Source organism: Chelmon rostratus, chromosome 15 (assembly GCF_017976325.1).
Source record: "Chelmon rostratus isolate fCheRos1 chromosome 15, fCheRos1.pri, whole genome shotgun sequence".
Classification (NCBI taxonomy): domain Eukaryota; kingdom Metazoa; phylum Chordata; class Actinopteri; order Chaetodontiformes; family Chaetodontidae; genus Chelmon; species Chelmon rostratus.
Window position 1 is genome coordinate 9,692,342 of NC_055672.1, and position 11,417 is coordinate 9,703,758.

At 45.4% G+C, this 11,417-nt stretch overlaps 1 protein-coding gene across 1 annotated transcript; it reads right to left on the reverse strand.

Moving 5' to 3' along the window:
• Window positions 1–1,675: 1,675 nt before the first annotated feature.
• On the reverse strand, window positions 1,676–10,961 carry bmp4 (bone morphogenetic protein 4). Its single transcript, XM_041953253.1, has 4 exons — window positions 10,696–10,961; window positions 6,577–6,699; window positions 5,522–5,886; window positions 1,676–2,954 (listed from the first exon to the last, which is right to left on the reverse strand). Exons 3-4 carry the CDS (start codon window positions 5,877–5,879, stop codon window positions 2,101–2,103), a joined length of 1,212 nt encoding a protein of 403 aa, XP_041809187.1. The 5' UTR covers window positions 5,880–5,886; window positions 6,577–6,699; window positions 10,696–10,961; the 3' UTR covers window positions 1,676–2,100.
• Window positions 10,962–11,417: the final 456 nt, after the last annotated feature.

The following is an 11,417-nucleotide window of genomic DNA, read 5'->3' on the forward strand; positions in this document are numbered from 1 at the left end:
GCGCTCCTCCGCCTCCAAACACAAGCTTTAAGGTCTCGACTCGGGGGTGGCTGGTGACCTAAATGGCCGACTCACCGGGTGTGCTGAGCTTATATAAACGTCCCTATTTGGGCCTTTTAATAAACACGCATCCTCTCTTTGCGTAGTGGGATAATGAACAGGCAAGACAATTACCATAACTGGCTGATGTTATCTCAACTTCAGGGGGAGATCAGTTGAAATGTTGTAATTGCGCTGTCAAGCTGCTAAAAAAGACTCCCCCCAGCCTACCCGGACACACACATACATGTACCTCCCGCCCTCGGCCCCTTCTCCTGTGCCTTCAGCCACTTCAAAATGAAATTCTTCGCCGTCTTCTCCTGCAGCAGTCTGCCTCGTTTGGCGCTGATATGCAAGCATCAAAGAGAAGCCCGGCGGCCATCGGAGGGCCTGAGGGCCTGCACAAGCTCCAGTAGAAAACCTGAAACCACCTAAAGCTGTAACTATCACAACGTAGCCGAAATTTTTCATGTTAACAAATGTAGCTCTCTATCTTTAAGATCAGACTGACACCAATTAAGTGTGGAGCTGAAATCGCAGTTTTTACATATAAAAACTACAAATTAAACTGCAAAATCCCTTAAATGCTGATTATGCTGCTAAATTTATAATTACTTATGTTGGTACAAGCGACATGATGATGCACAGGGCAGCCCCTGGGAAACAAAGCCCAGCCAACATCCCCTGGCAGTTCAAAGGAGTCGCTCTCTCTAAACATTATCATATAATTTGGGCCAGCCGTCAGCTTGTAAATAAGTGATGTAGAAGCCTATTGTGTGATGGGGCACAGGTTGGAGACAGGCGTCTTTGCTCTGCCGGCATGAGTCGCTGAAGACAAAGGCAGGAGACAGAGCGTCTAACCTTTGATTCTTCTGAGGACTCAGCCGCCTTGTATCAGGGGCAGGACACATCGGCCACAATCATGCCCCCAATGTGGGGACGTCAGGAACAATAGAATCACTCTCCCACAGTCAGGCTCAACAACCCGCCCCGACTGCAATTGGATTAGCGAGTGTCCAACCACCACATGTTAGCCTAATTGCCATAAAAGTGAAATTTGAGAACAATAAGGCCCAAACCCAAAAGCCCACTAGCTTTGAAATGGCATACCACGTCTGCAACAGCTTCTGTCATTGAAAGCGGGATGAAAATTGGGAAAATATACAACCTCAGGGTGATAAATCCCATTATTTGTCTTTTTTTGAACAAGTGTGAATCATTCAAAGCTGGTGAGATGCCAGATAATGAACCAAACAATATTTATTTGGGAAAGATAGAGAGATTTCTCTCCTTTTGTCTTTCTTTTAGCTAAAAAAGTGATTTGAACACATTTTAAGGGTACCAAGATAAGTATCAGGCTTAGAGTTTAAATCCAAATTCCTGTTAAAACTGTAATAATTGATTACTGCCAACTTTTATTTTTACAACCCTCTTATAGTAGATAGGTATTACAGAAATTTTACAAGAAGGTAAAATGGATTTTGTTGTCAGGGGCTTATTAAAATCATGTAAGTAAGTCAATTAAATTCACTGTACAGTTCTGATTATTTCAACTGATCCCTTAAAGAAATCAGCTCGGTGACAAATTCACACAGTGCTCTAATTTACGCACATACACAAAGGGTGCATCTTGTGATCTGCTTGAAGGTGTTATTGGAAGCAATTCATGTTTTTATTTTTTTCTCCAAAAATGTATATCATATGAAAGCAATAAATATTACCAGTAAATAAACTTTTACTTTTTAGATTGTTTTTACTATTTTCTCAATAAAAAACCTTATACAATCTAATGTACATTATGAAAAGTTGTACAGCTTTTTCATGTTTAAAATAAGGACTCAATTTATTTTTAATATGTAGATATAAATATATATATTTTGTCAAAATATATGATCATATTGTCAAAGAAACAAAAAAAGTGAGACAAACATACACCTCAACATAAACGTTATAAATAAGGGTCCAAGTGAACATTTTTGGGAGTAAAGACCTTTTGCTTTAGCGTCCATGTTGCTTTTTTCAAGTCGCCAATCCAAGTCCAAGTTCTAGCTGGTCTGTGTGTTAGCGGCAGCCGCAGCCCTCCACTACCATTTCCTGGTAGTTTTTTAGGACCACCTTGTCATGTTCGTCTAGGTAGAGCATGGAGATGGCGCTGAGCTCTGTTGGCACGCAGCAGGCCTTGGGAATGTTGTTGTTCACAGAGTTCACCAGTGTCTGAACAATGGCGTGGTTGGTTGAGTTCAGGTGATCCGCCAGAGGGAAGGGGCATTCCCCGTGGCAGTAATAGGCCTGGTAACCAGGGGGCGCCACAATCCAGTCATTCCAGCCTACATCGCTGAAGTCCACATACAGTGCGTGGCGCCGGCAGTTGCGGTTGCGTTTACGGCCCCGCTGCTTGGGGCTGCGCTTGGTCCGGCGGGTCAGCGGGTGACCCTTCCCATCATGGCCAAAGGTAACCAGGAGGGGGCGCAGCTGCTCCCAGTCCTCGCCAGGCTCCCGGTGTAGCGAACGGCTGATGCGGACGTGTCGGCCCTGGTGACGTGGCGTCTGGTTGAGGTGCAGAACCTCCACGGCCAGCCCATAATTTGGGAGGCCCTCGCGAGTCCAGCGAAGCACGGCAGGACTCACATCGAAGCTCTCCCAGCGCGACGTGTTGTGGCGCACAAGCCGCGTATCCAAGAGCTGCGTGATCAGCTGCCCTTGCTGCGGGGGCTTCAACACCTCATACACGTTTATCCGGTGAAGCCCCTGGTCGTCTGAGACGGCGTCAGCGACGACCTCGTCGATCTGGTGGCGGTAGAGCCTCAGTTCGGCGGAAGAGAGCAGCTCGTCCTCTGGAATGCTGGTGAGGTTGAACAGGAAGCGAAGGGCCGTGGTGTCTCCGTCATCAGGCTCATGCACCCTCTCCATGTGCTCTGAAAATAAGGAGAAATGTGGGACGTTTGATTAGCTGCACAATCGCTTAATGTTCAGAACTTGCAATATCAACAAATGCAGCGCACAGGAAGTAAACTCAGAGCTTAAATCCTGTATCTCTTTTTCGTTTGTACGTCTGATGCTCTCCAACAGTTACCAGCAGATAAAACTGACACGGCTTAATTGGCGCAAAATAATGTACGTGCACACTTTTCAAGGCCTCTGGGGTATTCAGGAATATAAATATACATCGTCCACGCTTCCTTATCTATCTATAAGGATTATCCGGCCCTTCTCTCAATGCCTTTCCCTGAGCACTTTGCTGAAACATGCATTACAAGGAGGGTGGTGATTAACGTACCACAGCTACAGTATAAACACAGTGGAGGCTCCCTGTTCCACGCTCAGTCTGCAGATTTCTGGCAAGATCACCATTGTTGGGGAAAGGAATGTTGTGTCTACTATTTTCCTGCTCAATCCACCCCTGTTATTTCACACCCAGGCCCTAATCTTACCCAGGTGGTTCTCATTATTAAAACCTGCTGTGTTTCTGATTAGCTCTGCAGTTTGTTCACTTAAGACGTTTATCATTTTCATCATGAATAATCATTAAGGAGTCAGACAGTACGGTAGAATCTCATTTATCTGAAGCCCATGGGAAAAAAGGTCCTGTGAGGGAACGCGATGTATTCAAATCTTCAACCAAAGCTTATCCACAATCTGAAATGTGCATGCACACACCTTCTCGTGTCTGCTTTGGAGGTTTGAGCACCAAAGTTGTTTGATATTAATGAAACCTGCAGCCAATAAAAACATATTGTTCTAGCTGAATTCAAGACATATAGAATATATCTTTATTCCCCACCATGTCAATTTGGCTCACCAAACATAAGAAACAACAGGCAAGTGTTAGTAAAGCAAATACAGACACGGTCAAATTACACTTTAAAAACAGTTCATGTGTCTTAAATCTCATCAGTCACTTTGTGAAGTTATGAATATTGATGACACTTGGTATGAAGTACTTCTTAAATTAAATTTTTAGCTGCCTGGGGGGACTCTACTACAGCGCCTCCTGGAGCTCAAATGCTCCAACTGGCTGAGGGGAGGACGGGAGACATCTGCCAGGGTCATACTCGTCCTGAATTGTTACACGAGCCTGTAAACAAGTCTCCTCACCTAACTGTCCATTTGCTGCAGATTGTAATACCTCGCAGTGTTTTGTACAGATCGGTAAGCCGAGTCACACTATTGCACAATGGTGCTTCCATGAAAGCGAGCACTCCCACTCAAAAGGCCTCAAAACGTATTATTAACATAGTTTAGCAAAGGAGAAGGAGGGTTAATGGCTGTAGAGAGCAGTAGAACCCCCCCCCACACACACACACACACACACATGCGTGCACACGCACATTGCATCACAAGCAGAAGTTCCTCCTCCAGCAGCGGTGCTCTTTCTTCCTGGCTAGCCTCGGTACGCTGCAGTGTAAGTGCGTGCTGCCGTGTGCTACCACTAGCGGTGTGTTTGACGAGCCCCATTAAGGCTGACTCATCCCTCCTTCCTCACTCCTCCCCCTAAGGGCGGACATGTTCTGTAGCCCGAAAGCTCCCCACTTTTCTCATTTCACCGTGCAACAAGATCGCCCCCCCCCCCCCCCCCCCCCCCTTCACTATGTCTGGTACATCACCCCAGTCTCCCTGCCAGCAACTGTTTTCAAGCATTTATCCGACGTGCCTCAGTCTAGCTTTCCAACCTCAGTTTACGTTTCACAGATCCGTCACCCTGGAGTTTCTCCGAGCCTAATTGAAACCTCTGCATTTGTCGCTAAAACTAAGCAGACCCAAGTCACAATAAACAGAAACCCTTCTAACGTTCCAGTCTTTCTATCACACCAGCTTCTGAGACTGTTTTTCCATCTCTTCAGAGAGCTGCAGCGTCTGCTCTCGGCACCCACATTGTTGGCAGTAGGGGCTTTATTTAGAAGCCTGCAGAGTAGCATTAAAGATAATTGCACGTTGAGGAAGGTCCTTCTGAAAGAGCCCTCCATATAAACTGGAGACATGAGAGAGGAGCACACTCCAATTCCAGGCCAAGACTGGGCTTTTTTAAGCCATGTTCGGCTGGGTGGGGTGAGAAGTGTAAGTCAGTAATATGAAGGTATGCTTTTCCTTCAGCTGCTAACCAAACATGCAGAGTTTTGTCAAATGAGGCTCTTGAGAGCTTGTCTAGCAGATTTTTTTGCCCCTCTGTAGACAGTGTTTGGTGACCACATCCTTAGATTCCTTGGTTATGGTGAGATGGGTGGAACTGCCTTACAATCATGTTTCAAGGGATGTAGGAAATGTGTTTTTTTCTTCCCCTGAATGCTTCTTAGTCCTCGCCCATGCTAATGAAATATATTACTACCAAAATTATTGGAATGCTTGGCAACAATGACGATGTGGTGAAATGTTTCTGTGCTGACATTATCCATTTATCATCTCCGACGTGATTCGCTGTGATTTTTTATGCTTTTTAATTTCCTGCTATTACACATAATGCCAACATGCTCCATTTTTCCCGTACCTTCATGGTGGAAGCCCCTCACAGTGTTGGCCCGGCTGGCTGACCTCTCTGGGTACTCAAAAGCGATGTCATGCCCTCCGGACTCCTCAGCCTCCCCCGACTGTAGCCGGTAGAGGTCCAGCAGGTAGCGAGGCACAGTGGCCGAGCGGCTGGGCCGCGGCCGCCTCTTGAGGCCGAACATGTGCAGCAGCGTGGCCTCAAAGTCCCGCAGCAGTTCATGGCTCTGAGCGGCCGAACGACCCTGCAGGCCCGGTACTTTCTTTTTCCCTTCTTCAGGTATCAGACTAGCATGGTTGCTCTCTCCCAGGAGGACTTGGCATATTAAAATGACCATCAGCATTCGATTACCAGGAATCATGATGTCTCTGAGGGGAGTAGAAGGTGGCACAGAGGGATACAAGATTAGGAAAGGACTGAGCAGAGCAGAGGGGAAGAAAACACAAAAAAGAAAGATAATTAAGGGAGAGAAAGGCCTCCATCTTCACTAAAATAAAAGATTTGTCTTTCCCAGTTCCAATACACTCTCTTCTCTGACTGTAACCCAGTGAGGGCAGACTATAATTGGTTATATAGTCTAGTCTGCCTTGTTTACAGTAAAGCAGTCCTTAATCAGATAGACCACTTGCAGTTTATCTTTGGTGACATCCTCCAAAGGTAAACAGCTGGTTCAAGAACCCAACTTTTTGAATGGAATCTGAGTGCCGTTCCTCTTTGCTCCCTCCCGTCGCCCTCGTCTCCTCCCTCCTCCACTATGATTAGACATATAAAAGAGGCAGCCCTGAGGTCAGAGCAAATTCTTAACTCGATAAGGAGCCGTGGTCCCTCTCAGTCTCCTCTGACAAGCCACGGGGCAAACCGGCGACGGCATGCCACACATTTAACTGGAAAAGCTCTTCCTCAAACAAGTCCTTTGCCCAACACCCCAAAGGGACTTTTCAGCTCAGCGAATGCCACATAAATCAGCGATTCAGTGGACACAGAGGAAAGGGGGAAAATGCGAGATGCGGCAACGTGTCATATGCCACAAACTGAAATGGCATGCTCCACTTACTTACCGACAGAAAATAAAGCATGGGAAAACTGTCCATGTTTGTTGGGAGCAGTCGATGGACACGTTCTTCCAGGAAATGTTAGGTGGTGTTGGGCGGCTGCAGGAGAACGTTGGAGTGACCCTGTTCCTGAAAGACACAGATAAAAACACAGGAAAATTATAAACCGAGCGCAGTTGCAACCACGTGAGGCTCTTCCGTGTTATTTACTTAAAGAGCAGTGCAGGGAAGGTGTGTAAATCTGTGTCAGTGTGTGTGTATGTGGGGAAGAGAGACCCAGTGTCTCTTTAAGGCTTATCATTTTGGCTCATGGGCTAAGCTAGCTATTTACTGTAACTGGAATGTAAGGAGGTATGTGCCACAACACAGACAGCAGATCCCCAGCGCCTGACACACACCTTAGACAGAAAACACACCTCATTACATTATTACATCTATTCCCGAAATTGATAAAAAACCTGCTTCGACAGCAGCTACTTTGCAGCGATTGCGAGCTGTTCTCCAAGAGCAAAAACCGTGAGATAAGAGCCAACTTCAACTGGAAAAAAAAGACTGAGGCTCTCCTCTCATGTTCACACACAGACCAAAGAGCTGATAACACCACTTTGATCAGTACTGGTACAATCTATATCCAAAACACGAGGGCCGTTTGCTTACAGAAACTGTCTCCATGTGAACTTTGTCAACCTTTATCCCCCCTCACACAAGGAACTAAATGCACCCCTCTCAAACGGGGCTCATCTCTTAGTAACGCTTGCCCACTTGAGGGATCACACAGGTTGCAGTGACGCTGATGACAGGCCTTCTGCTCTTTGACACCACTGTCATCGGTCGACGAGTTGCACAGGCAGCAGCGGTGTGTGAATATGGTTTTCTTTAGGGCGCGTTTGGCTCTTAATTTCAATGTAACCACAACATCAGTGACATTTTCTTGGATTGTGTTCGAGAAGACAACTTTAATCAGCATAAGAAAGTTTTTGGAGCAGCTTCTCCACAGACATCTTGAAAATATCCCCTAAAAATAATAAAGGATTCCTCTCTGCCTTTTTTTTTTCTTTTGGTAGACTTAACAAGCATGGCAATATGGCTCTAATGATTCAATTCTTTTACACGTCATTTTAAATGCGCTAAATGTTGTTGAATCACACTAATAAAATTACTGAATTTTTAACCACAACAGCAGCACCACAGAGCAGACATTTCTTCTTGGTGCTGCGAAACGAAGTAGGTCTTTGGTCATCATTTGGACCCTGTTCCACTGGAGAGCACCCAAGCATTACTACACAGTGAGGATGCACATTAACAGGAACATTGTGGTTGTGTGTGTGTGTGCGTGTGCCTGCGTGCAGCATGCATGTGTGTGTGTGGGTGAGCATGTCTGGGTTTGTATCTTTGCGATTATCTCGGCCCCTGCATGGCTCACTGTACATGCAATCAAGGATCTTTTTCCTAACAGCATTAGACTTTGACCTCCGACTGACCCTCCTTTCTCGGTCATGACACTAGATCCAGTGTGTGTGAAGAAAGGGTGATGTGCGGTGCGTGCGTGCATGAGCTAACCGGCGTGCGTGCGTGAGCGTGCATGCCCGTACGCGTGCATAAGTGTGTGCCACCGCTTGCATGTTTCGTGAGAACTGTGGCAAAGGGAGAGGAGGGTTCAGAACATGATCGGCTCTATTACCCATGGGGTGGGGGATAACGTGTGTGTGTGGGTGAGTGTCTGTGTGTGTGAGTGAGTGTGTGTGTGTGCACATCCCTTACAACAAACGTTCATTGTACAGCGAGGGCCTCTCCCATGATTACAGGGATTCATAGCACTCAAAAACACTGACCATACAGAACATCTTGTAACTGTAACCAGCCACTGACAAAGCTGCAGGCTAAAACAGACAGACACTCAAAGTGGTGCGATGATGATGAAAGAAGATGTAAGGCAGACAGGGAGTAACTTTCAACTCTGGAAAAAGTCACTGTGTTCATTTTGCTGGCCTGTTTTCGCCAGTGGTGATTTAAAAAAAAAAAAAAAAAAGCAAAACATTTGCAGTTATGCCAAACTCTGTTCATTTTTTCAGCAATTCTTCACAATATTTATCAGCACTGCGGACTCATATTTAATGCTCTCGATCAGACAGTGAAACTGCCCTTCCAGAAGCGTTTCAAGAAGCTTCACGCTCAGAATACTTTTGAGCGGAGCGACAGACAGAGACACATTCTGCAACAACAAATGCAGAGCAGGGTGCAATTAGGCCGGAGCAGTCAACTGCCCTTGGCTTTGCTCGATCCCCCTTGGCCTCTCTCTCTCTGACCAGAGATAATGTGATCAGACTATGCACATGGCTCTTCAGATGTGTTTCCTGAGGAATTTGACAGTGATGGTGGGAGGGAGGGAGAGAGGAGGGCAACAGGTTACCACTGGAACAGCCAAATCTCTGGCCTGATTTTATCATTTTAGATGCCAGTGATCAGTTTAACAACGTTTTTAGTCATTTTTTTCATGTCAAATGTCTTTCTCTGTGCTGTCAAGCTTTATATCATACACAGTTCATAATGATACAGAGTATGAATGGTTCAAATGGCTACTCCAAACAATGGCCAACAGTTGCAAAGAAAAACTATTAAGGTCAAAAAATTTCCCCTAAAAATTCATGTTAATGGTTTGCTTGCCTTCCTGATAACAAGTGGGTTGTAAGCAAAGCTTAAAGGATTTCAAGTAATAACCGTGGCTTCGCATTGAGCCAACCTGCCCAACAAAATGCAATGTCCTCATTTGTGTTTTCAAAAATAATAGAGACACGTGATGTTGTTGTTGAATAATGTAGGTTTGGGATTTTATTTGCTCCCAGCAAGCAATTCAATGGTGAGAACATTCGCAGTCAGTGAGATCACAGAAACAGGTTAATGGTGTTGTTAGCTGTGGTATATTCTGAGAGGCAAAAGCATAGTTTATAGTATAATATTTCGCTCTTTGCCAGAACAAATGAAAACGTGTGAAAGTGTGAAATGCTCTAAGCTCTCAAATGCAAAACCTGAAAACTCCAAATATCAGGTAGCATCAACAAACACCTTCTCCTGAAACGAGCAAAAGAAACTGAATCCGCCTTTGCCATACGGACACGTTTTTTTGTTTGTTTGTTTTTTTTTAAATATATATATAATTACGTACATATAAAACGGTTATGGCGAGTCTGTTTCTTGAGCTGAAAAGTAAAAGAGTGTGCCAAGGACGCCATGCGCCTGCAGGCCGCAAAATGTTTTCTCTGTTGCAGCTTTACTGTATTAAATGACACAATTCCACTGTATAATCATTTGTTACAAAACAGGTGTTGTTACAAAACAAGTGAAAACATGTGAGCCCTTGTATTACAATGTCCTCCAACAATTACAAACCGGAATCACATCTGTTATCGCCCTGTAATGTTTTTGCAGACTTTGGCATAGGTGGGCAGAAATCCGTTTCACGTCTAGCTCAATTACGCATGAATTACGCACGAAGACCCACATTTCCAGCTGATATTAATTGGGACAGAAAACAAGCCGAAGAAATGAGCGATGTTTCCTCAATTGTGGCGAAAATTCTGAGCTGTGTCATCTCCATCTTTCGCATTACGCGTACCGGGATGATACAACGCAGACACAGGTGTTCAATCGCGCAAAATCTGCGCCAAACTTCGGGAAAAGGTTACAAATCGGCAAAATGTAAATATTTTCATTGTGCTGGAGAAAGAGACGCGTTGAGAAACTGAACGCTCTGTTTAGAAATGACCTCACTATGTTGGTTTGTCACTGTTCAACTCTCCGGCACAAAAGGCTTTAACCTGCTCCGAGCGCCACCATTATTACTTCGCTGATCGTTCCCGAATACACTTTCATCTCACTTTATCTCCGTTTGTCCGTCACTGACTTAGACTGTAAGGTTTTATGGACATGTATCCTTGTTAATTTCTACCGGGAATGCTCTGCAAACTGTCAGTGAAGTCGGTAAAACGCGCACAAACGCCAAAGACTGTCACAGAAAGTCACAAACTGTCACAGAAAGTGTCCTGTTCTATTCAACAGGTTCCGATTCTAAAAGCTGCACCGCAGAATCTCTGTTGTGCGTGAATGTGTCAGCAGATGAGCGCTTACCATCAGTAGAGGTACAGGTATCCTCGAATGAAATGAATGTGGAAGGGAAGGTGTAAGGCAGTCCGGGCTTTAAAGCCGAAAAACGCCGAAATGAGCCTTAAAGGAGGAGTTGGGGGCCTTTTTGGCTCATTAATCCTTTAGCGACACCTCTAAGCGGACGAGAGGAGACGGGGTCGGGGTGAAGGCCGGCGCTCCGGGTCTGCAGCAGGGTTTCCGTCCTATCCGTCTCCAGAACAGCTCATGAAGGCGAGCGGTGCGCGGAACGGCCAGACTTTCCAAATGATCCAGCATCCACGGCCCCTTGCAGTTTTTATGTGTCCGCCCAATTTACCCTCCCTGCCTCCTCCTCCCTCCCCGACCCCCACCTCCCTCATCTGTCTCAAACACCTTGGATAACCCCCCTTCTCTCCTCCTCCACTTTAAATAAAGACAGCTCATTGCGCGCAGTATTTCTTTCTCATTATGTGAAACTTTGTAATTTGACTGTGAATAACAGCCGACGGGTCACATGCGCAGTACTTTGAATTTGCATTTAAATGCTGGGATCCAGACAGTAAACTACTTGTTGCGAGATAAAGTCGTGGTACTCTAAATAAAAAGACCCATGTGCATGTAAACAACTGGTCTACTGAGAATTTGAGTGGCATTTAAGGGTCACATAGGGAATCCAAATTAAGGAATTACTTTGAAATTTACACGGTAAACAGACAAACCAGACTAAT